Source organism: Crassostrea angulata, chromosome 6 (assembly GCF_025612915.1).
Source record: "Crassostrea angulata isolate pt1a10 chromosome 6, ASM2561291v2, whole genome shotgun sequence".
In the NCBI taxonomy this organism is placed as follows: Eukaryota; Metazoa; Mollusca; class Bivalvia; order Ostreida; family Ostreidae; genus Magallana; species Magallana angulata.
In genome coordinates, this window is record NC_069116.1 from 19,831,832 (window position 1) to 19,852,500 (window position 20,669).

A 20,669-nucleotide genomic window follows, 5' to 3' on the forward strand; every position below is an offset into this window, starting at 1 on the left:
AATATAAAGCTAGCTATTTATTATTATATTTAAAATAACTTTGCATTATAAGACCTAAGCTACTGTTACTTTTTGAAATTTTCAATAAAACACAAAACTTCATGTGAAGATGATGAAACGGAATTCAAATGCTACAGTTTATCTACAGTAGTACAGTATTCCCAGAATCCCCTAGTATGGAGTCAAGCATGCGTATTCCAGTGAAAACGACTAACGTAGTAGGTGGCGCTCGAGAGCGCTAGCAATTACAAAGCGCACCAAAGCCTGACGTATGATTTCCTTTAAGACGATTGCAACACACAGAGAAGACCGTAGATTCCACTTCAAAATAAAATGTGCTGGCATTCATATACTGGTACACCCCTTATTTGGCTACTAAGGCATTTATCAATGGTCAAGTCAACACCAGTCCTTTTCAACTAATGTTTCATGTTATTTCTGGCCTCTGTTGATTTTTTGAAAAGCAGTTTGGTGGACAAATGCTCTCCGCTAGGGATTTGATAATTACTGTCTGCAATTTCCATTAGATTTTTAAATTCTTTACTTTTAACGATGGAAAGTGGAAGCAGATTTCCTGCAATGAATTTTAACAAAGCATCAGTAATCTAAACTTGATGAAGATCGGAATTTAGATAGTAAGCCTTCTTTGTCGGAAATTCAGACATCTTTGCTTGATCGTTGTCTTTCCTCATCAAATTCTAATAAAATATATCTTACTGTGTTTTGTCTTAACTTTAGATGAAATAAGTCATAAGAGGGACAAATGTCTAGATATTTTTGTTCTTTATAAAAAGACTTCATTTCTTAAGAAAAGGTTACTTTTTTATAAAGAACATTTATGCATTTCTTTCTATCATTTTAAAGAAAGTAGTGAAATTTGTTAAAGAAATAAAAGTGAAAGACTCATACATATTTTCAAGACATTTTTTCAATTTTGCAAGATGTTAAATTGCCCTCTCTTCTCCTTGCCATCTATCGGGCAAATTAGGTGCATGGTACAAGAACGGGAACTGAGTCTTCTTTACCCACTTGTGTGAAAATGCATTAACTCTTCAAAATATTGGTCTTTCATACAGTTTCATGATGCAACAAGTTAGCATATTGGAACAAATTTGAACGCACCCATAAAACTGGAATGACCAGACGCCCCTTAGAATGAACTGCCCCAAGTGTATATAAGCCAGTGAAGCAAGTAACGAAGAGAGTCTGTCTGAGAAGCTGAAAGACGATACCCGGAGCAGGCTGAGCGGCTGGGGTAAGGGTTCAGACCCATAAGCGGATCCAATTTGGCCAAATAGTAAAAATGTATTTATTCTTAGAAGATCTTCTTTACTTCCACAGCAGTTCTTTCACAGTCCTTGGAGATGCATGTAAACTAAATTCATTGTACCTCTCATTTGATTAACTTTCTTCTTTAAATTTCAGTAAAATTTATAAATTGATGATGCATATGTAAAATATAGCATCTTATTCCTATTGATATTTCTGTAAAAGACTAAGGATCCTATTTTTGAAAAAACATGATCCAGCCCCGGCTGCATGATATGATGTGATACAGTACATGTAAGATTCTTACTTACATATGTACATGTACATCTCCCATCTTGAAAGATCAGCTGTGCAGAAGTATTCCTAAGTGGCCATAGGAGTGGCCAAGAAATTACTTTTCCCCTCAATCAATAGCTCTTCGATTTGAATAGTGTCCTTTTTTTAAAAATGTCCAAAACCTTTTGATCTTTGAATGGGCATTACTTTAAAGAAAGTGTTTTTAAAATCGGTAACTTTTTGCTTTTGCCGATTGATTTGAATATAAGCAAAACTATCTTCAGTTTTATTTTATTGAAATTGCTCAAATTTTCACCAGCTCAAACATTGATTTCCCAAACCTTTTAATTACCACCATAATGTTTAGTTAAAACAATTCTTAGAATGGAACGAACATATCTTCACCCCAATGAAATATAGGTAAGTGTATGACTGTTGATGTCAATGGGTTGGGAAGGGGAGGTAAGTTTTATTTGACACCATTTCCTAATATATGTTGATCTATGTAACCCTAGATGCATGCAGGAAATTAAAATATGCAGGAAAAATGTCACTTTAATGATATCACTCAATGTTTGTAAGCTACATTCAATTAAAGATATGATAACAGTTTTGTGTTCTTGCAACAATTTCTATTTTTTACTAAATAACCGATAGTAACAATACTGTAGAACAAACGTTATATTATTGATACCATGTAAAAAGTATTTTTCAAGAACAAACGAAGGTAAGGTTACATGGAGATAGATAGAATTTAATAGGGATGATGTAAAAGAATATATACTGCGACTCTACACTTATATATACTAGAACTGTTAGATATAAATAGCGTCTTCCAAGGGTTGCTTCTGAAATAAGTTTTATATATGCATTTCCTAAAAACTTATTAAATTCTTCATGAAGTAGGAAATTTATCCAATTATTATATATGTTTGTTTTCAATTTACAATTATTCAACAAAAAGTTAATTTTATTGATAAAAGCATTTGAGAGTTGTTTTTCATGAATTATATTTTCATGCTCATTGATTTCAACTCAACAGTCTATGTGATAACCAGTTTAAACCGGTTTTAATAAAACAGCTGTTCGTGTTGTTACTTATTTACTCCCTCCGTGAGCTGCAATTTGTATCGATTTATTTTAGTAAATAATTGATTTTATTTGTGAGGTAATGTAAATATAAGCACTAAATTATTTATTTTTGACGTCGTCGTGTAAATAACTGCCGTCAGTTGAGCAGATACATTATCATAACGCGCGTTATTCAATTTGTCTGCTCACCTGATGGCAGTTAATGACACGACGACGTCAATCATTCAATGCTACATTAGACGTACAGGCTAAGTTGCGTAATTGATTAATTAATTCATGATTTAGTTTCTTAATACATATGATAAACTTGGGTCTCAATAGAAATTGAATAAGTAAACACGGAAGTTATTGAATAATCACGTATTAATAAAGATTTCTATTCGAGGTTTTATTGGCAAACATTGGAAGCAATTTAGATTTTAATAAATCTCAAGTTGTATTTCCCGATTTAATCTCGAGTGTTAGCTTATCAAATATCGGCATAAAATTTCCATGAAGCAGAATGCCGTAAAAGTGTAGGTTTGAATGTCAGAAAATATGTATATTTTTATATACTGAGTCACTCAGTATGTATCACTCGGGCGACCTATTGCTACCGGGCATCTTCCGTCGTCGGGCGTCGTCCATTGTGCGTTAACAGTTTTACATTTTAAACTTCGTCTTGAAAACTAAAAATCAAATTGCTACCATATTTGGTTTAAAGCATTTCTATGGTGAGAGGAATCTTAATTGAGAAATTCATGGCTCTAATACCGCCGGGGCGTCATAGGCAGAGCTAAATTTGCACCAATAGGGCCAAATTTTCAAAAATCTTGTTCTCTACTTTCACACACTTAGAAAAAAAAACTAAATGCATGGCATATCCATGCAGTCCTCTTACTACCAAAATCTTGAAATTCATGATCACCGAGTCAGGGGTTCATGCCCTATGGTATGGCCAAAATTGTCATACAATGAAAATGTATTAGATTTTAGAAACTTTTCTTCTCTAATTCAACATATATTTGAGAAAAACAAAATGCAGGGTTATAAAGTCCATGAAGCTCTCTACCAAAAATGTGAAATTCATGGCCCCTGGATCAGGTCCCATGGCAAGGCCATACAGTGAAAAAGTATTAAATCTTTAAACATCTTTTTTCTCTTCTTCCATATCTATTAGAGAAAAGTTGTTGATTTAGCCGTCCACCTAAATTGTAAAATTCATGACCCTAGCTGGATCAGGGGTTCAGGTCCTTTTAGTAGGGCAATATGGCAACATATTGAAAATTATTAAAATTTTAAAAATTATCTTCTGTACTTTATTTGTTGTTGGACTAAATGCATTTTTGTTATGTCTATGATGTCCTCTTTTTAAATAGTGAAATTCACTGCCAATGGAGTAAGGTTAAGTGCTATGAAGGGTAGGGGAAACATATATGGCTATATAGTGAACATGAAATTTTTAGATCACCTGAGACACTCGGGGGAACCTTTTGCCGTTGGTTCTACTTCGTCTCTTAAGAATTTTACATTTTTAACTTAAAAACTTCAAGATAAATTGTCACTGGGCTATATAAAGAAAGTGAGCGCACAAGACGGTAAGTTTGCAGGAATCCTCGACTCGAATCAACTGGGATTTAAATGTCTATAACCTCGAAAGGCTATGTACAGGTTTCAACAGAAATATATTATGTTGAGTGTCGAAGTACATGGCTATTCCGGTTATTAAAAAACTCACAAGCTTTCAAAAAATGGCAATGAGAGGTAAACCAATAACTAGTTGGAAATGTTAATGCAAACATATTTTAATGAAGTTATATTGTGTATATCCAAAAAAACTAGTAATAAAAAAGGAAAATATTGTTCATACAGCAGATCTAGAAATCAATAACAACAAATTTAAAAAATATACCGGTATACTATGATTCAACATCAGGTTATAATAACAAACATTTAAAACAAAAAAGTTTTTTTTAAAAGACCACCAGTTGGATTTGAACCCAAAACACTGAATGTTTGTATTCACTAATCCAGGACGAAACCACTGCGCCATGCGAGACTTGTCAGTTGGCTGTATAAAGTACTGCTTGAAACAACATTGTTATATCAATGGACTTTGTTTTTTATCCTTCAAAAAATAATTTGAAAAAGTACATAATTAGTCATCTCTGGGTCATCTCTCCATCTTTTTTTAAAAAGCGACATTTTTTATGTTGAAATATGTTATCTTTACACGTTTCAAATTTGTGGAGAGAAGACCCAGAGACAACAAAATCATTTAAAAACAGTTGTTAATAAGTCGGATTTTGCATGAATTGCATCGTGTTGCTATATTTAGACCCATATTATGATAAAACCTTTTGCATTTCAAATATTTTTCCACTCATTCCACATCCAACAGATACCAAATAACGGTTATAATTCGAAAAATATTAAAAATTAATTGATGAAATTTTCACTCTTCTTGTGCGCCCAGATTCCTGCCGAAAGTACATCTTAAGCGCCCATATTCTTTAAAGCGTTTTTCAAAGAAATCTACATTAATATTTCCTGTGCATTGTAAACATGTGTGCAGTTTAAAGAAACTGTAAATATTATAAAATATTGACCATTAAAGTCCAAAAATTTACAATTTTTGGCCCCTGGTGCTAGGGTATGGATAATCCGGTTGTTGTTTTTTTACTTTGCCCCCATCGCCGACCCCCAACTCACCTCTCATTGATGAATTGATGTTTGCAAACATCAAATAATAAAAGCGGAGGTACTTGTCAGAGGAGTCTTGGATAAGGGTTTAAACTCAAAATTGAAGCTTAAAATGCAAACATGAAACTCCATGACAGGTTCATCTTTTAAGGGATATGGTACTTAAGTGACCGCCAATGCCTGAGGGCCTCTTGTTATAAAAAAAAATCATAATGGGTGTATGGTTGTATTTCACTTCAAAATGAAGAGATTTTCTAGGAAATTCAAGTTGTTGATTGTTAATTCCACGGGGCATTTTTTTTAATGAAAGCTTATGAAGAATGGTTGATCCGTAGCAACCGTTGGCATCTTCAAAGAATTATTCAAAAGACCCTCATCTTCTCATAAGTAGATTGCTTGTCGGTGGCTATGTTTGACTATTATATTTTGTTGTAGATAAGTGTACAGTAATGAACCGACAAACAACCACAAGGATAGATATCTTATATACATGTTTATCGTGATCTTTATTCTAATACATACATATACATGATACGTTTCGGTTTCATTTCCGTTAAAGGTAGGTCAGGTATTTAGTGATATCCAAAAGTTTTCACAACCCCAAATAATACATTTTCCTGCTTTTATCTGCCGAGAGTCTTTCAATACGTCCGCACGGAAATTACTTACTGCGTACTTTAAATTTTATCACGTAAATTTGAAATATTAATAATTGGTTTCTGCACTTACAAACTTTCAGTTTAAATTACATAAACGTGTATTGTGCAGTAGTAAGATCAAACAAATAATTTCAAAGTTATTGCTAGGATTTTGATTTCTGATAATTTATGAAAAGAATACCAGCTGTTAAACTTAGTCATTTTTGGGGCAAAATATTGCATATAGGGCACCTCTATTGTACGGATAACCCTTCCTACAGTTTTGAAGATAAGAAGTTGTTCTTTTGCAGATCATTTGTACATACATGTATATCAGAGGTGTGGATACTGCTAAGGTTTTGATTTTTTTTAAAAAATGACCAGCTGTTGAACTTAGTCATTTTTTTTTTTTGAAAAATATTGCATAGAGGGTACCGCTGTTGTACAGATGACCTTTCCTACAGTTTTCAAGATAGGACGTTTTTCTATTGCATATATCAGAGGTACGCATATTGCTAGGGTTTTGATTCCTGGTGATTTATGAAAAAAATACCAGCTATTGAACTTAATCATTTTTTGGCAAAGTATTGAGTACAGAGTACTCAGTCCCCCATTTCTCTGGATAGGCTGTGTCCATCAATTCAGGGTTGTCAAATGGATTGTAGATGATGTTCACACAAAAGAAAGCTCGGTTTGCTGTCACATTAACAGCTAATTTCTTGTTACTGAAGTGTGTTGTGATGTAGATGTTTTAATACACTTATCGCCTCTTGCAAATTATTCAGTGACTCTTAATCATCTGTAATTAAAAACATAAACATATATAAATGCTTGAGACGATGTTGTTCAATAAAAATAGAAATTGCTATCTTCAGTTTTCGACCTTGATTATCAATACCCAAATAACAAGGAGAAAAGATATAAATTTAACTTTAAATGATATGCAAGTACGCGTTATAACTGCTAAACAAGATAAGTAATGTGAACTGGTACGTGTTTTTCTAATTTGAAACCTACATGTATAAGTACGCGTACCCGTTGGTTTGCTAAACCTCTCTATTTTCTTGGTATTCCATTTAAAACCCTATAAAAAGTTATCTAGATACTTATTTTCAAGTTAACATCATTATAAAAAGAAGAGGTCAAGAGCATGATTCTATATGCTGTTTAAGAGAGACTCTAGGCATGCATTCTGGATACAATTATATCTAATTTGTCAAATACGGAAAAAAATCGAGATTTGTTGCTGGGGGTTTTTTCGTACATGTACATGTATTTCATTTGAAATAACAGTTTAAAACACTACGTTTTCGTTCATTGAAAAATTAGGACCCGGTATGCCTTAAAAGTCCAAGCTATTATTATTAAGCACAATTGAAAAAAAAATTTCAGATCTCAGAAATTTGTAGGCTCCTTCCAGTTTTAGGCTCTTTACATTTACTTAATTGTAATCCCGACATTAACTAAGTTTCATTATTTTTAATCAATACATGAAAAGACTAAAAAATTTAATTTTTTTGGTTGCATTAAAACAATCATGTTATGAAAGCTTATGGTGAATTATACAATGAAACTCGTTTGTAACCAATTCTTGGGACCTTTAGATTAATATTTACTTCGCTATATCTTTAATTCAGTATCTCCCAATAACGAAATGGTAACACTTCAGCAAATTCGAAATAAACATGTTTCCTTCCAATGACGAACAACTGTGCTTCTTTAAAACCAATTTTTGAAAACTGTTCTTTGAAATATTTGTAAATTGAAGGATTTATGTTTAATAAATACTTAAAGTTAAAATCAATTAAATTTTTACAAAGCTTAAGTACAGCCGGAAACTTTTTGCCTACAATAACAATTGCTTTGTCAAGAGTTACACTAAACTAGTATTATATTGTTCATGTTTCGCTGTGTTCATGTTCGTGTTTTAAAAAATGTAGGACGGTAAAAACATGATTAGTTTATAGGACATACATTCAATGTGCCTAGTTTAATGTGAAAACATGTACTGACATGACATAGCATAAACTATTTGTAAAATGTGTGAAATAAACGTAAAACAATAATACATGACTTGTTAAACAAATTAATTTTAAATGAAAACAGTTCTATTGCAGTGGGAATATTTCAATGTATGTACCCCCAATAGTAAGGTCCGGAAGTGAAGTGACAAATAACAATGTCATGAGCATATGCTTTAATCAGAAGCATTTAAAACAGAGAGATGTGATGTTACATATCGGTTTAAGTCGAAACAGTTCATCAACAGTAGAATCATCGACATTGCATAAATGCGTTACTTTACATTCTGTTCATAGAAGACAATTTCATTTTAACTACATTGATTAATCCATTCAAACCCTATTGTGTTACGATACCTTACCTTAACTAATTCTTAGTGTTAGAAGGCTGACACTGTCAATAACAAATTGTTACAATAGACGATTTACGAATGATGTCCAGGTAACAAATAGTGAAATATTGTAAAATAATTAAGTAATATGGTTGTCTGCTATCAAGAACAGACACTCTCAATATTTTACTTAACAAAGTATACAAAAAACCCAATTTTTATCTAATGTTTCTAATTTGAAAAGTATTATAGGCATTATTATCTCTTTAATTATCGTTGACATCTTGCAGCTGATCTGTCATACTGTAACGTTCCTCCTATCGAAATAATAAAATCAGTATAATTTCATAATTCATGAGTTCGAGTCCGGCTGATGCTTTTATAACGTTTAACTTTCTTAATATTTCAAAACACATTTTTGGGTCAAATGTTGTTAAATTCGGTGAAAGTATTTTGATTATGATATACTATGATATCCACATTATTATTAATAGATGTTTCATATCACCTGCTGAAAAAAGCATGACGAAGCCTAAGCTTCCATGGTAGTAACTAGAATCTGACCCAATTTTAGGTTACTGTTGCCATTTTTTTCTGATAATTTTAAAGAAAATACACATACCTGTCTAAAAAGACCAGTTGAAATCAATGTAAGGGGGGAAATCTTAGATTTTTTCATTGACATGCCTTCTCTTTCGACGATCTTTCAAGATTTCTGACAGAGATTTGGAAAATGTGACATTTTTTCAGTTTTGAAGTTCCGCACAATTTTTCAGTGTCATCTTTACAGGTACTTTCATGCCGTTACAACTCAAAATCTCTGTAGACTTTTTTTTAAAATTTTACAGAAGGGGTATTTCAAAAGAGAACTCTTTGGATGTTGTTTTTCATACTTGTGAATAAATATCGTTTAACCCGTGAGCATTTATGAATGTCTATTTAAGAAAGTGTGCTGCATAAACAAGACGCTACCTGTTCAGAACTGTAACAGCATTGTAACAAATTGTACGCCGAATTGAAAATATCTTTTGAGCAGCAGTACTAGCACAGGTAACGAGACATTTGACACCTGAAGGAGGACACCCCTTTGAATTATTTTCTTTGATTACAAATCAAATCATTGTGTTCATTTAATAACAAATTATTAAAACCAAAGACTCTTTACACAAATTAAACTGTACGAAATAACAAAGTTGCAGAGAGTATTTACAGGGAAGACAAGTGAGAGTTGCTTTTCTACTCGGGAGAGAAAGACACCAACATAACCCTACCGGAACAGCATTCATCGATCAAAATCTGTTTGATTAAAAATCAGGTCCAAACCAAACACAGATTTAGTTCGTACGAACATTCTATACCAACAAAAATCCTGTTGACCAGCCTAGGGATATGGTATGGAACTTTCTGTCCTTGCAAATGGTTTGTTCCTGCGTGACAAAAGAAGATGGGGGAATAAGATGGCGCAAATGCCCATTCGGTTTAGTAGTGAAATACAATTTTAAATTTATTTTTCCCCAATTAAATCTTTTCAAAACTATTATAATACAACTTTGCAAAAGCAAAATTTCTAACTATAGTCAGTTTTTAATATATTTAACAAAAAATAAGAAAAAAAAATATTGTCGGAAATTTTGGTGGTATCGAACCCGTAACATAAAAACCCTAGATATATACGGTTATCTTATGCCAGGTACTCTAACCACTGAGCCATTTCAGACACAACAAAGGCTGCTTTTTAAATATTATGTGTGACTAAGGTCACGAATTACCGGACTTGTATTATTTTCAATACTTTCAGTTGTTGGGATACAAAATGATATTTTTAATGTATAGTGGGTCATCTCTCCACGTTTTTCTTGATTGAAATCGGTTTGTTTTCCATTAGACCTTAATTAGACTATGAGAAAAATATGGAGCATAGACCCACTCTATAAAAGAAAATTCCTTAAAGTTCTAAAAAAAAAGACAATATTTGCAGGTTTTGATACGTATACGCCTGTTTGAGTCAACATATTCCAAGTATTGAACATACCTACAGGTTACAAATCAATGATTCGTTAAATATATATTGTTTTAAATGATTTAGAAATAACCCATCAGATTTGTTGATACTTTAATTTTTTAGTAGCCTGTCCGACCGCGTATGGGCATTTTACACGCCTTATCCACCCATCTTCTTTTGAATCAGGAGGTCATGGATAGATGACAGTATATTTTTACAGTGGGCATCATTATAACTATTTGGAGCGGTTTCGTGGCAAAGACCAATGCAAAACGCAACGAAGAAATTTTATAAGCTCAGTGTGGAGCTAGTTTTCTTTGCAGCATTTCATGGAGTTGCATCACCTTCTATTTTCTGTCAAGTGTTACAACAAGTGTGATTCTAAATGCAGATTGTTTTTCCAATACATGATTTTATGAATATATCGAAAGTTGTAAATAAAAACTAAGCATTCTTTGTCTTGAAGATTTTAGGATCTTGCAATGAAGTGATAAATTTTTAATTTCTACTCTTGTGTCAAAATTTTGCCTTGCTTATCGTAATTTGTTAGCTAAGTGTTAGTTGTTATTCGAAGATAATACACACGCTTTTCTTTAATAAAACATTAAAAACAAACCTTTTATTGCTTACTAGTATTTCAGCATGAATATGTAGTGAGTGTAGTTACATGTAGACACAATGTATGAAAATCAATGCGTCCCCTATTCCTCTATACGCTGATGAAACAAAACAAATAGCGAGTTGTTAAGAAAAACAACAATCACTGTCTTTGTGTTTTCTGGTGAGTTCAATGTATTGGTTAGGTACTCGACACAAAAACGCTCAACAACTTATGTATTCAGTACTCGGATGTTTAATGTATATATCTATTTCCGTTTGGCATGAAATATAAGAATTCGGTTTCATATGACTTCGCCTTTATTTAATATACTGCGAGAAAGTATCAAATGTTAAACTTCAGCTTACAGTCTACTGTTTACAGTATCAGAAGATAAACCACCCTTTTTATCGGTACTGAACATGAATTTCATCAAAAGTATTCAAAACAGATAACTTTTGTATTACTTCTTGAGATATTTCACTGAGACAAATCCAACTCCATCCAAACAAAGCTTCAGTCTCTCTATACATTTACATATATAAGCAGTTGGAATTTCAATGAATCTTTATTTTTGATCCGTGAACACTTTTGAAGCCGGATTTTATATCGGATGTGGTCGTCACGTGTTAGTTCTTTTGAATGTCTTCCTGTTCTAAACATACGTTTTCTCTCGCGAACGTATAGCGAGGGAAATTAAAATTATTAGAGCATTAATTTCCTTATTAGAGAATGGTGGGAGATATATTTTGTGAAGTTTTCTAGAATGTTTATTACTGTAGGGAGACTTGCTCTGATCTTTCTTTTAGCAACGATGATTGATAATGGTAAGTTCATATAGATGTGATCTGTTTGTTTTGTTTTTACAGTTTGATTTGAATATATATGTAGCACTCGGATATCTTTTACGACAAAGTTAAAATTAACTATGATTTTGCACGTTCACATGCTATTAAAAGCAACAATAGAAAGATCTATTTTACATTTTGAGCTTTTAACAATATATCAAAGTGAGTTTTTATACTTCAAAATTTGTATCCTTAATAGCCTACAAGAGAGGCCAGTGAAAGCGTTTACTGTTTAAATTTTACATTTTACTTTTAATCTCTTAAAAATTATTCAGTGGCGTCGGAAGCAAATTGAAAGTGGGAGAGGGGGGGGGGCTAGACTTATCAAAAATCTTGACAAGCCAAAAAACGTCTTTGGTTATGTTTGTATGGTTGTGTATACCTTTGCAAAAAAGTAGCCCCCATGTTCCGACGCCTATGTTATTCATACAAAGGTGAGTAAATCAACTTGAAGCAACGTTATCGACGTTACATGTACATGAATCAATTTTTCCACCCATGTAAGTAATTATATCTATTTGGAAGCTGAGGTCCGTCCCTGCAGTCTCTGCTCTTATAGTATAAAGTAAAGAGTATATATTAACTTAGTGTAGATATAAATATATTAGTAGGGTGTGTGTCATCATAAACAACGCTTTGGATAATAGTTTAACATCTCCCTGACTTTAAAGTGCTATATACACGTATCATTGACGATTGACGCAGAATATCCGTGCGTTAAGAATATATATTTCAGGTTCATGTTTCTATTTATTTCGACTAAATCCAATCATTTTCGTTATCTAATACATTTTCTATTCTGAACAATAAACTTAACATTAAATTATTTATAGATTTTAAGATAAATTTGAATCCATTTTAGAAAAATACACAAGGAAAAACATGGAGAACCTTGTTACTTTCCTGATTACAAACATGGAATAGCTGCAAATTTTTGTGAATGTTTATTTAATCACGTCCTTATTTATTTAAAGGCACACAATTTTCCAACATTGCTCGCATTCAATTCAAATTTGATATAATTATGTATATATGGTTACGTCATAACAATACACAGGTCAGGTTCAAAGGTCCAGGTCTGATAATTTTTTACAGAGTTATGCCCCTTAAACTTGGAAAAACAAACAAATTTTCAGTTTTCGCGCTCTAACTTTTAAACGGATGTTTATATAAAGTAAAAATTGCATATACATATATTTTACTAGACAATACAGTTCAAGTTTGAATTTGATCCAGGTCCATTGATTGTTGACGGAGTTGTGCCCTTTGAACTTAGAAAAAAAAAGAAATTTTCTGTTTTCGGTCTTTAACTTCTGAAGGGATGTATAACATATTAAACTGAAATTGCATATACAAATATTTTACCAGGAAATACAGGTAGAGTTCGCATTTGGTCCAGGTCTAATTTTAACAGGGTTATGCAACTTTAGGGGAAAAGTCTTCTGTGCAAACAAATGAAAAAGTATGGCATTTGTTTTGGCTGCCTGTCACGGGCTATCGTGGCGTTACGAGACATGTATAATCTGTCCTAAGATATCCTCGATTCACATTTTGCCTAATTGCTCAATATTTGTAAATACCTCAGGGTTCACACGATGTTCGTTCAAAAGTATGATTAATTTCCAAGAGTTCTCCTTTGAAATGCCCCCGCTAACTTTTTAAGAGTCAATACACGGCTAAAAAATGTGAAGTCTACGGGGATTGGGTATTGTCACTGACTTGTTTGAATGGAATTATCTTGGATATTATTCCCTTTCATCAAATTCAATTGCATTTCTTTTACAGGTGCGTGTATTTTTATTAAAAATCTCCCAAATGTGCTTCATAAATTTCTTGGGACAGACTATAGTTTACTATTTTGTGTACGTTGACTGAGATCAATATGTGGACTTTGTCTTGTATCATTTCTTGGAAGTATAGGTCACGGTTTGATTTTCAGATAATTTGAAAACCTTTTTATAATCTGTTTCTGATATTGCTTAATATAAGACTTATTTTTCCGTTGGCTTAGAATAATAGCTATCGGTTTAATATTTATTTATTAGTATCATCTAAAACTCCCTTTTTATTTGATGAATAACGCTGATTTTCAAACTATCTCTTATAAAAATGATGCCTTCTGTCTTGTTTAAATAGCTAAAAATCGTTTGTGATTTATATATATTGTAAGAAGTCATTTGTAGTGCTTAGAAAAGGAGACTTCGAGAAATTTATGTAGTTAAATACAAGATATTTATTGGGTCGCGCTTATATAATGTGTACTTCCAAATTATGACATAGTAAGATGTAATTTTGTTTTATACCTTCATCAGTATGATCACCAAAGAAAACGTATCATTGTTTTAAATAGTACACGTTTTTTTCGAGTGAGAGTAGGCGTTTGGTTAGGGTCTTTTATCAAATTAACTTTTGTTCCAGTGGATTTCCAATGGATCTCCGAAATCAACCTTCAGTCTAGTTGATCTTCGAACTATTGATTTATTTCGGTGCTTGAAGTAGTAGTGATCTCTCGGTCTAGTGACTCTCAGTACTCGTGAACTTTCGGGTTACAGGGCAACATATATGAACGTGAATGCGTCGTGTCTCGCTGTTCTTGAGTGCAGAACAAATGTACAAAACACTTCATCTACACTTATAGCTTCAATTTATACATGTATCTATTTAAGTGATTACAATGTTCTAAAATATGAAAAGCGAAACCACTTAAACTTTATAAATAAACATGAGTAGTCTGTAATAAGTATGAAGAATACTAATCACATCACCAAAACAGGAATGAGTGTCACGAACAGTCGCGCAATTTTTTTTTCTTCTTCTGTAGAAATGGTTATTTACGCGTGGGGACAATAAACGCTAGTTTTGTTGTACAGTTTTATAATGCATGAAATAGAAGACAGTCTTAAAGATCAGAAAAATGTTGTATTTAAGAAATAATGAATCATTCTATGAGTATTATGAGGTGATAATTTCGCTCGGGGCGTGGTCAAATCCAATGAAGCCCGAAGGTCTTTATGATAGATTTGACCACGCTCCGACCGAAATTATCACCCCATGATATTCAAAGAATGATTTCTTATTACTTATATTTATATTATTTCCCATTTGTACACTTTAAAACAACATTGTTTTAAAACCACTATTTTTTATGTAGCACATGCTATGTATTACTACGCGGCACAGCCAATATCGTTTTCGGTTATGCTATAAGACACGCCCACTTTGTGTCACTCATGTATTATGAAGTTATTGGGTTTTAGGGTTCAAAATTGATTCGTAACGTCATCATAGACAAAGAAAATGTAAATATAAAAGTTTATCCTTTTGCCAGATTGTAATTTGTAAATTTGGGATTATATGTTAACTCTAAATCTACTTATATTGTCAATTTCTTATTTACACCCATCTTGTAAATTTACAATTTCAAAATTTACAATACGACACACCATTTATGACATTATGCCTGTGTCATTACTAGTATTCTTTTCCGTCCGTCATCGCTACAGACCTCTAAAAAAATGACAGCTAAATCTACAGCTTGAATTAAACCATTGCATGATAGGTTCTTTTTGAGAACTAAGAAGCGTGTTACAGACTCACACCCAACTTCCTGTGTCGTCAAAATTAAGGTATTGCCGATTCTGGTTGGGTGTCGTGCAAGGGTCGAGGAGACGCTTCTAAAGTGATTTCACGTTAGGATAAACGAAAAGACATGCAAAATAGGTGTCCTTGATATGCATCAACCAGCAACTAAACTAGTTTAATGTTTAAGGGAGAGAAAATAATTGAGATTTGAGCGTACTACAGGTGTATAATCAGATGATTTTAATGAACGCAAAAACATCCTGCGGTAAGAGAGATACTGACGGGATACGAGTATTTGACAAGACCGACTGTTGACCATGCAGTCTCCTTGTCTCAAAGTTGATATCTGATATATATGGATATTTGATATTTTTCGAATGTGATATCAAATAACAAATATTTAAGATTTAACTTTTCCTTATGCCTTGAATTGCTGTTTTGTGGTAAATAATCTACATGAGGTTTTCCCCAAGGTTATGAGTTGGATATGCATCGAGATCGAATTGTATCCGCGTCCGGGTTGACAGGTTGCATAAAGGTCGACTTTTGGATTACTGAGGATTTCTCAAAAATCTAAATGAATATGTATATATCCTAACGGTTATTGTTTTAGGGGTGTGTGATTGGAGATCAATCAGTTTTCAATCATTAATTGTTAAAAAAATGCGGATTCTGCTTTTGTTTATACTGCTTTACATTGTACGGGTGTGCACGTGTGATTTTGGAGCGTATGGTCAGATTAGTGAAGTGTTTTAAAATGAAATACAATGTGTAGAATAAAAGTTATATTAAATATTGTTACAGGTTTTTCGGGTTACATTGTCAAAGAAGTCAAAGAAGAAGTCGAACAGATTACGTCTCCGATGAAAAACTGCACCCTTGGGATCGATATAAGGGCCAGGGAAATTCTAATATGGCCATCTGGTTTTGAGATTAAACTTCAATCAAGTACTGATAATTGACGCAAGTTCTCTGTGATAGCTACATATTTTGCACCATGTTCATACGGAATATAATGAACCGCTAAATTCTTTTAATTCTAAATTTCAAAGATTTCACGGGGTCAATTTTCATATTTATTCAAGGGAAAAGAAATTATTCTTTGAGTATTCTGAAGCTATCAGATACGGTTGTGCGAGACCAAATCCAATAAAGACCACATGACCTTATAAAAAATTTGATCACCACTGACCATATTTGATAACCTCACAATATTCAACAGTTATTCCTTATAACTTATATTTATATAAGTTTTAGCTGTTGATCAATTAGATATTTTCACTTTATTTTCATTTTTGTATAAGTATGCAAACCCCGTCTTTCGCCCGAACCACGTCATTGATGAAATATATTGACTACGTTTCAAAATCGATTCGAAGTTTTATCACAAAGACATTGGAAATTGTAAATATATTGGCATGGTCATATGTCAAAGAATAAAAATTTAAAAATAGCGTATGCAGAATTGTGATGCACTGATACATATACATGTACTTCTTGAATATGTAAAATTAAAAGAGATACGTATACCGGTATTTTTTCGCAAAAATTTCTGTTATGGCCTTACATCAATTCATTTTTAGCTCACATATTTGATATTCTACTGTAACATCCATTAAATTTCAACAAACAATCATGCTCTTCTTAGTTCAAAATTTTCATGAATGGTAAACATTTTAAAAAGCTAAAATGAAGATGTATGCCGACTCATTCATTGATTTTCTTTCTTCAGACGGTTTTTTTGTCGTCAAGTTTTTGGCAAAGGAAAAAGTCAAACCTTTTCGATTTTTATGTTCAGATGGCAAAAACGTTTCAGGTTTGTTTTCGTCTTCAAAATATGCACGAACAAGTTAATAATAGTGTCAATAAAGAATGTTCAATTGATAATCATTGATTATACTTACATGTATTTCACTTAACTAATTTAAATTTGATTTTGTGAATTGTAGCGAGCTTACAACCAGTGAACTATACTTCCATAAGCAATTCTTGTTCAAAACCGGTGCATAATGATGTCGAATACTGGATCAATGATAGTAATTACTTTTTTTTAAAATGTTCTCGTACAAAATTTTGCAAAGGTTGTTTTTACTTTGAATGATTCTCTTTCATCTATTTATAATACTATGTCTATTGTAGGCTCTACAGTTCAAATATGGTTTATGGACAACAGCTCCACAAACTGCGATTTTTTTGAAGAAATAAATGGTAATAGTTGTTTTTAACGTGCAAATTTGGAATATTTTTAACCATAAATTAATCCGAGAATTCTATTTTAGGTAGTGAAGCTTTGACGTTTAGCTTGCAAGGTAAGCATAAATGGCAGGAAATTTTAAATTTAATGTTTGGTTGAGCATAAACTTTAAGTTGAATATATATAATCATGTTTGACTTTTTTAAAAGTTCAAATCATTTAATATAATTTAATATATATTAGTAGTGAAAAACAATGATTATGAAAGCTGTAGATTTTGAGAACTTGTGGAGTAATTGAATGCGACGTGGCCTGTATTTACATTATCTCAAAATTATGCCGTTATCTGCTGTTTCATCGGCGGAAATAAACTATGTTTTAATTTTTAATTTAGTTTTTACATGAAATACGTTATAAGCGTAATCTCCAGGAAAAGTATTGAGAAAATTGAACGATTATCCAACATTGCTTAACTACATGTTACATGTTTCCTCTATATGAATTTAAAATTCTAGACTATATGTATTTTCTATTTTTATCATACATTATTTCAAAATATGCACAAAAACACTTGCTAGGAATAAACAGGTTCAGCTGATTCTGTATATAAGAGGTTTACAATTTGTTGTTGTTTTGTAGCCTATGATCTAAATCGACTAGACTACTTCGAAGTAGAAGAGGTTCTACTTCCAGTACTTGCGGGACAACTTTTTGTTATTTTAATATTTTTTGGACTATGGAAAATACTTATAAGGTAAATTCTTCGCTATGGACGCAAGCTACATCAAATAGATTTGATTCAAAATCAAGTATTTGGGTGGGAAAGTGAAATCCTGCTCATTTACCCATTAGTACCCATTTCTGTGATTGGTAATTTTTGTCCTACTGTAATGATGAACAGAACACCCATTATGTAAATTATGCAGTGTACATGTAGAATACAGTGTCCCTTTAGTAATTTTCAATTTTCAGTACATGTACATAGTCTTTTAGTCCATGATTATGGACTCACTGACGATTGAAAACTGTTAAATACTTAACGACAACAGTACAAAAAATACTGCTGCTTAATTGTCCTCGTGATTAATATTTACAAATATTGTGGGATTTTTTTCAATTCTTTTAAATTGAAAAAATGTGGTTAGCTTGTAGTTTTATTTTATCAATTTGGTTAATTGTAATTATACCTGCAGGTTTTACACCTTAATCGTTTAAAGAAGTATAAACAAATTGTTATGACTGAAAATCAATGTAACTGCAGAGTATTCAATGTTTTGTTGTAATCTAAAATTCAAATTTTCTGCATCAAATCTTACAGGAAGGGTTTCTTTGGTAAAAAGAATAAAATAAACTTTTTCGACGTACATGTAAAAGCGAATCCAGATATAGCGGACATTTCAGCTGGATTGTTTCCAAGTCCATCAAGTCCAATCCTGTCTGAGGCGTCATCAAGGACGAGTCAGATTTCAGTCCATCCTTCTCATTCCTCGCTTGAAAAAGAAAAGAAATCATCTGATTCTCCGCTTAAGCCAATTCCGGTCGATATCCCTAAAGCTCCTTCAACAGATGATATCGTTCGTGAAACCGAGGCAAAAATATCAAAACCAAAACCACCGAAGACACTTCCTAAGCCAAAATTTCGTAAACGTCTTGATGAAGCATTAGCTAATCCAAGAGAAGCAATTAGATCAATGCGTCTTCCTTCTCAGAAATTACCACAAAAGACTGTAACTAAAAAGCCTCCAAAGGAAAATTTGATTCCAGGTTTTTTGGTGGAGCTTGAACAAAAACAGAAATACATCTTGCGAACAAAAATAAAAGACAACTTGGAACGAGATAGTCGGATAGTTTCAACAGAGATAGAACATATAGAGGTGTTGAACAAAAAATGCCGGCGGACTACGTATATCGACATGTCTGGGATGCAAAAACTAAAGAGGAACCCAGATAAAAGCGAGGAGGAAAATATATATGAAAACATGACGGCCTTTAGGCGTCTTGGACAGTTAATTGGTCGGTCTGAGACCAAACCCGAGCATATGTGCAGCCGTTTACTCGGAAAAGAAGATCCCCATTACTATGAGATTGGAAGTGCACAATGCGAATCAATTTTGGGAAATCTAAAGGACAGGAACCCGGATAGACCTGTGATTTGGAATATGAAAACTCAGAGCAGAGAGTTTACTTATATCACGAAAATTGACTCTACGGAAGAGGTGAATCGCAGAAAAAAGTGGAAGAAATTTCGTACCTCGAAGCAAATTTCATCTCTTGAACCTCATCATATTTCGATCTTTTTCGACGATAGGTCCAATACGGACAGTATAGGCACTGGTTCAGATTTTGACCGCCTATCATACATATCTGCTCTAGATGGAATATACAGAAGTTCAACGGTCCAGAACGCCCATTTTGCGTACGTATTTGATAGTATAAAGGAATCGAGATCGTCCAGCGCTCAAGATATCTCAGAGATTTCATTTGACAATCCTGTCGAACACCACGAAATGTGTACGCGGAGGGCGTCTTTCTCCAGTTCAGACTCAGGTCTAAGTGAAGACGATTCAAAAATCAACGATTGCCTAGTATGTGAGCATCAAGAAAACGTTGTGTACGTTAACATAGCTGAACTGAGGACTCCAGTGAGAACTCCGGAGCCCACCCCAAGGGTCGGGGGTTTCCGAGGAAGGATGAAGAGGGGTAGTGTGAAATCAGCGGCATCGAAAAACGAGGATATCAGGGTACAGGTGGTGAACAGCTGCTCACAGAGACAAAAATCAACAATTTATGTAGAATAATGTAATGATTTTAATTTGTATTTATAAACATTTACATGATAGCAACTCAAAGTTGTATGAATAAAAATGGCACACACACAAGTATTATTTAAAGATCATACGAGTTCCGATGTCGTACATGTATTAAGTTCGTTTGTCTTCATGATTTCGAGAGAATTCTTTTTTGAGTGGGTATTTATCGTTTTTACAACCAAAATATGAAGAGATAAACTATTTACACATAGACATTAAGCATAACTAATCATTTGTACAGTAGCTAGCTTGTATATTTTAATTAAATGAATGTATCTTCTATTTATCATGAATCATATTCAGTAAACATTTAAAAAAAACACAT

General features: G+C 32.8%; 1 protein-coding gene across 1 annotated transcript; it reads left to right on the plus strand.

Moving 5' to 3' along the window:
* The first annotated feature begins 11,564 nt into the window (after positions 1–11,564).
* Positions 11,565–20,645, plus strand: LOC128186704 (uncharacterized). Its single transcript, XM_052856558.1, has 8 exons — positions 11,565–11,737; positions 16,145–16,288; positions 17,073–17,156; positions 17,290–17,376; positions 17,480–17,548; positions 17,620–17,649; positions 18,174–18,288; positions 18,853–20,645. The coding sequence occupies exons 1-8, from the start codon at positions 11,677–11,679 to the stop codon at positions 20,330–20,332; spliced, it is 2,070 nt and encodes a 689-aa protein (XP_052712518.1). The 5' UTR covers positions 11,565–11,676; the 3' UTR covers positions 20,333–20,645.
* The last annotated feature ends 24 nt before the right edge of the window (positions 20,646–20,669 follow it).

Bases quoted from the DNA above. Each gene is read 5' to 3' on its own strand.
- LOC128186704 (XM_052856558.1), top strand. From the start codon at position 11,677: ATGTTTATTACTGTAGGGAGACTTGCTCTGATCTTTCTTTTAGCAACG. The intron at 17,549-17,619 runs GTAATAGTTGTT...ATTCTATTTTAG, and splicing joins TTTTTTTGAAGAAATAAATG to GTAGTGAAGCTTTGACGTTT. The intron at 17,650-18,173 runs GTAAGCATAAAT...GTTGTTTTGTAG, and splicing joins TTTGACGTTTAGCTTGCAAG to CCTATGATCTAAATCGACTA.